This window comes from Antennarius striatus, chromosome 2, assembly GCF_040054535.1.
Source record: "Antennarius striatus isolate MH-2024 chromosome 2, ASM4005453v1, whole genome shotgun sequence".
Classification (NCBI taxonomy): domain Eukaryota; kingdom Metazoa; phylum Chordata; class Actinopteri; order Lophiiformes; family Antennariidae; genus Antennarius; species Antennarius striatus.
The window spans coordinates 15,931,223-15,937,109 of record NC_090777.1 but is presented as its reverse complement, the minus strand read 5'-3'; the positions used below and the strand labels follow the sequence as shown (position 1 = coordinate 15,937,109).

At 39.2% G+C, this 5,887-nt stretch overlaps 1 protein-coding gene across 1 annotated transcript; it reads right to left on the bottom strand.

Moving 5' to 3' along the window:
- Window positions 1-1,347: 1,347 nt before the first annotated feature.
- Window positions 1,348-5,615, bottom strand: chmp4ba (charged multivesicular body protein 4Ba). Its single transcript, XM_068341602.1, has 5 exons — window positions 5,283-5,615; window positions 3,378-3,555; window positions 3,154-3,268; window positions 2,846-2,972; window positions 1,348-2,577 (listed from the first exon to the last, which is right to left on the bottom strand). Exons 1-5 carry the CDS (start codon window positions 5,461-5,463, stop codon window positions 2,513-2,515), a joined length of 666 nt encoding a protein of 221 aa, XP_068197703.1. The 5' UTR covers window positions 5,464-5,615; the 3' UTR covers window positions 1,348-2,512.
- Between the last annotated feature and the right edge of the window lie 272 nt (window positions 5,616-5,887).

Below are 5,887 nucleotides of genomic sequence, written 5' to 3'. Positions count from 1 at the left end.
CAGAAACCATCACATACTCCTTAAAACTGTTGTTGACAGGAGCAGACCAGCATTAAGTGATGACAATTCTTCTCAGCCTCTGAGACAACGGCTATCACTCGATTCCAGACTGCTGCCACGTGTGTGTGTTTGTCTACGGGACACAAAGATCCCAAGACGAAGTTTTGTATAACATTGGTAGAAACATTTACCCGCAGTGTTGCAGGTAACCTCAGTGATTTACTCACCAGAGATAATTTTTGCCCATTTGCCCCATTTCAACTGTTTGTCCTTGGTGGGGATGTTACTGTCAGACCCTGGATGCAGGTAAAGCGTGATGTAACATGATCTTAGTGGCACCCAGTGTTGTCCCTCTAATCTTGGTGGTTCAGTCCTGTGAGTTTCTAATATGGTGTGTTGTGCAGCCAACTCATTAGACATTAACGACATGGACCACATCTACAAGGTTTAATATCTGGAACTTACCATCAAAAGATTTTTGGATATTTATATAAAACACTAAAGACCACTGATGAACCTGATACAAAATATTGACAGGAGGTGGAGGATAAAGGGACAACTCTGCACATCTCCCTTGCTCTTAAAAATGGGCACCAGCACACTTCTCCTCCATTCCTCAGGCATCTTCTCACTATCTAAGATCCTGTTGAACAACCCAGTCAGAAACTACTGCCACCTCTCCTAGACACTTCCATACCTCCACAGGTATATCATCAGGACCGAGGGCCTTTCCACTATTCATCCTCTTCAATGCCCTCCTGACTTCACCCCGACTAATCTTCTTGACTTGGGACCTGTGCAATAAGACTGGCTTTTGCCCTCTTGCGGCTACATTCTGACCAGAACATTAGATGTTTCATTGTTAATCTACATCATTCTGATCAGTGTGTGAGAAGTTCACCCAAGCTGCATGTTTTTGGTGGTGTGAGGAAGCCGGAGAACCTTGAGAGAACCCACGCAGAGGGCATATAAATTCCACACAGACAGGAATTGAAACTATAATGTTCTTGCTGTCTGGTAACAGCGCCACCCACTGTGCTAATTCATACAGTATTATTTGTGATCTTGTGATCAAATAACCAAAATACTCTACATGTGGAATTAATCTGAGCTTCTACTAAAACATTTGGCTAAATGTGAAAATTCTTTACTTTAAATTTCTTTTAATTCAATATACCGTAATTGGATTTTCAACATCTGGTTGCACAAATATTTTAACTGAATTTATCACCAGTTCTGCCACTTTAACTTATTTCATAACACAGCAGTTCTAGTTCTAGTTTGTTGGTGATAAAGTGTCACACAAGATTTGTGTTATCACATGACGTAAAAGTTTCTATTACAGTAAAACAATCAAAAACCTTTAATGATTTTGCAAATAATATTCTCATCTGGATAAATAAAACACTGAAATGCAAAAATGCATGTCTGTCTTTCCTTTACATAACTTGAAAAATTAAAAGAAATAACTAAACTCTGAAATGACATTGTTGAACAAAGTACAATCTATGTATTTTTTAACATAACCTCCCTCAACATTTGGTGACAATATGCCATAGCTATTTTTTGCGAGATATAATTTGAAACAAGGAGAAGGCCAGAGCAAGCGTGTTGCAGGTATATTTCTCTTTCTAGCCGTGACTTGTGATTTGTATTGACATTTGCTGTTGTTGCATGCTTCACACAACCTCAACAGAACCTGTTGTGATGACACAAACACAGCATACAAAAGGAGCAGATTTTTGGATATTTACATGAAATATCAAAGACCACTGATGAGCTTGATACAAAATATTGTCAGGAGGTGAGGTATAAAGGGACAAAGTACGCAGCCACAAAATAAGAGAACAGGTTCAGACTCTGGCAAACTTACAGCTTACAGATTCTTCATATAGCTCATGCTCAGCTGTATTTCTATTTGCAATTGCAGCTAACAAAAACAGAAGTCAAACAATTGTTATTTTATCAAGGAGAAAAAAAAATCCAGCAAGTATAGCACTACAAACACAGGAAAATGTGTGTCGAGAACAGATAGTTTTGGAACTAAATGAATCTTTCCTTGCCATCCAAATTAACATCTAATAGGTCATAATTCACACAACCCCATGGAGTGCAGCACGGAGCTCAGAGAACCCGATTCAACATTTATGCGCATACTGAATTAGCCCTGCCCATCACAGGGATTACAAGGGGCAAGTATTGGATTAAAAACATGGTTGAAATCTTAGGTTAAGGAACAGCGATAGAACAAAATGAAAATCCCTCTCACCATTTTTGCTTCCAAGCATTCAGGGATTTCTCGTGTGTGTGTGTGTGTGTGTGTGTGTGTGTGTGTGTCTGTGTCTGTGTGTGTGTGTGTGTGTGTGAAAGGGCCAGGAATTGTAGGCTTTTTGCTTTTTTTAGTGTTACATAAAGTTGACTCTCCCCAGACACACAAAAACACTCATACACAACATTCTAACAGTCCAATATTTGCCCCATTGTTTGATCCGTCTGTCACAGGATGCCTCATCTACATAGCTTCCATCGCCCAGCGCTGCAGGTCTTCCATATCATCATCATCCTCCTCTTTCTTGGCTTTTAGGGGTAAAGGGACAAAAGACAAAAATTTTGAATCTGACATCTCCAGAGTAATAACATTGCAACATCATTACAACTTGTGTCTAGGAAAATAATTATTTGTTATACAGATAAAACTATATATGATTTTGTTATGTTACCCCTTTGAAACAACTAAATTTCATTTAAGCCTCTCAAAGAAAGAAAATTACTAAAAATATCACCCCATCCTTTTAGCTTCAGAGCTCCTGCAGCATCTACTCACAGAATTAAGTCAAAAACTTACCAGGTCTCGCAGGTAATGAAGTTGAAGGCACGTTGGGGAGGGGGACGTTCTCTGATCCCCCAATCTCCAACATGCTTTTATCCAGTTCCTCCTGCTCCAGTTCCTCCAGTTCAGCCAACAGCTCATCCTGAGGAAGATGACCATTAACAATGATGATAGCTATAACCAAACTAAATCATCCATCATCATGTAGATGAGACAATCATAATTGTCTCTACTTTAAAGGAGGAATCATGGCTGACCGAGATGCTGAACATACAACAAACCACTGATTTTAAAAATGAAATACATAAAAAAGTGTCACACACCTCATCAAACTCCTCTCCAATACCAACAGGTCTAGAAATGGCTTCGGAGACTTCCATGGCCAGCTCCTGCTGCTCTGTGATGTCCTGCATGAGGTCGTCCACTTTATCAATGTCCCTGAAACAACAGGTGGCAAAGAAATAAAATACAGCATTATTTACCTGCATGCGCCGGTGAAATAGTAATAAGAGTCGTAAATAAGCCAATCCAGCAGGGTAAAACATACATGTGTTCATGGGCAGCCTTCATGGCCTTTGCAGCATAGCCCATGTTCTTGAGCACTTCAGTGTTGGTGTTGGCATTCTCCAGAGCCTCTCGCTGGTATTCAATGGTGGAAAGAGTTCCATCAATCTGGTCGAGCTGCTTCTCATACCGCTTCTTTCTTTTCAACGCCAGCAGAGCCCCTGAGGAGTAAAAAAGACAACACGAAAGAAATCTGGGTTAATTTAAAAAAGAAAAAATAGAAAGTAAAAATATAATTCAAGTACGGTGAACCAAGGAAAAATTTGTGTACATAAACAGGAAGAAGAGCCTGAATGAGTATGTGGTTTAACAGTTTCAGTGTTAACTGGTGGAATATATAAATAATAACAATAATAATAATAATAATAATAATAATTTACGTTAAATAATAATTTAACATATGTGACTAAGATCAACAAAAAGAACACTACTCTTATACAATTTCCTCTGGGATTAATAATCTATCTATCTATCTATCTATCTATCTATCTATCTATCTATCTATCTATCTATCTATCTATCTATCTGAGAAAATGAAAAACAGAAATGAATCAGCACTGATTATCATATGACCACAACCACTAAGTGGCACCGAAGCTGGGCTGACTCATTCCGAAAACATTTAAGAACTTCAACACTTCACTATCTCTTTTTGAATCTGTAGCAGTGTATGATGATGATTTCATGCTTGTTAAAAAGTTGATAAAACATTTTTTTAGTCTTAAATAGAGGTTAGATCATTCATAAGAACATTAAGATTGTTTTGAAGACATCGAAATGGTTTTGTCAATGTACATCTTTCAGCATTCATATCCTGATTTCTAGCCATTCTTTAATTTGGTATTTATTTGGAGACTACTTGGTGGAAGCTAATGGGAATCGACTAAAGTATATAATAATCTATCTGCCAACTTCACAACCTAGGGGTCTGAAACAGAATTCTGAGCCATTTCAAAATTCACTCAATCTTGTATATTGTCATACACATGAGGTTAGAAGGTCATCCACTGTTAAGACAGAACATCAGTACAATTCTATGAAATCATTTAAATTCACTACGCTGTGTTCTCGTGTGTATGCTCAAGGCTTTGATATCAGCCATTCTCCTTAGTGTAAGGAAGTAAAACATAAATGGCAGCTGGGACCACAGACAGCGCTGGCAGGCCGAGGGCCCATTATTTACCACAAATGCAGAGCAGAAGAGCCTCCCATAGTCTATAGATTTTGCATAAACATTTAGCATTGAGTTCCAGGTTTCTTAAATGATTTGACTTTCTCTTGTAAGATCTGGTTAACAGCGAAAGAGCCCTCAACAGAGTTTTTGATTCACTTCATTCCGTCTGTTCAATAAACCGTGTGGTAATCTGAAACCTGACTTTGTTTTATTCGCTGTCTGGGTGACGAGGTCCGGTGAGTTCTGGTCTTAAAGCCCTGACAGACCCATATCACGTCCTTTCAGCACTTGACCCGTCCAAAGATCAACCCTAGTCCTAACACTCTGAGCCATCTTTATTGCTATCCCTTTGTCGTTTGATATCTAATTTTGTCGCCTGCCACACCTCAACAGAGTTTTTAGTTCCTTTCAGCTAGGGCTCAGTCAGTCGAAAAATAACCACCAAACACGCTATAAATGTCCGTCAGTGACGAGACGGGTGTTATTCCAGTAAACAGAGCGGTAATAAAGACTCACACATGTACAGGACGGTAACATATGTCCCGTGACAGTTCTGGCTATTTCCAGGAAGCAGACACAGCGAGAAGGCCATCGTTCTGACAGCTCGGGAAAGTTAGCCAACTTAGCTAACATGCTAACAGTTAGCCCCGGGTTGTTGACCAGAAAATATGATTAAAAGTAGAAACTGTTTGAAAATAGTCCCTGACAACTTACCTCTTTTGTTTTTCGTGCCGTATTTCTTAGCTGTTTGCAGTTCCTGTTCGATTTTTTTCTCTAGAAAGTCCTGTTTCTTCTGGAGCATTTCCTCCGTCTCACGGAGTTTATGGATAGCCTCTTGTGGGCTTGGTCCTTTTCCTCCTTTCCCCCCTCCAAAAAGCCTGCCAAACACCGACATATCTGTGATTCTACTGCTCGCTAAGTTTGTAAATTATACAAATCTCTGAAAAGCCCAGGATAGTTGCGGTTAGCTACCAGCCCGTCTAAGCTATATCGACTCGTCTCTGACCTGAAACTGGAAGAATTGTTGACGTTTTTTTCTATTTCCTGTAAGGCCCGATGACGTCAGCAGTATGCAAGGAAAGTGGGCGGGGAAATGCCCTTGGTAGAAAGCAGAAACGGGTTCGGTTTTTTATCTTACTATAAAATTGTGGTAAAACATATTGGTACATTTCGACGCTGAACTCAAGGCAAGTGGATAAAATGTGAGAAATACAAAACAAAATGATAAATCATGTTGGTGATAAATCCTGTATATGTTCAGTTCAGTAAAAGCTGAATATATACAGGAATGATTTTTCTTGCATAAATCATCTAAATAA

What these genes read in the sequence shown, in the direction of transcription:
- chmp4ba (XM_068341602.1), bottom strand. Translation starts at nt 5,463, where the DNA reads ATGTCGGTGTTTGGCAGGCTTTTTGGAGGGGGGAAAGGAGGAAAAGGA. An exon ending in CGGCACGAAAAACAAAAGAG is followed by an intron (nt 3,556 to 5,282) that starts GTAAGTTGTCAG and finishes TTTACTCCTCAG; the next exon opens with GGGCTCTGCTGGCGTTGAAA. An exon ending in TTGGAGAGGAGTTTGATGAG is followed by an intron (nt 2,973 to 3,153) that starts GTGTGTGACACT and finishes CATCTTCCTCAG; the next exon opens with GATGAGCTGTTGGCTGAACT.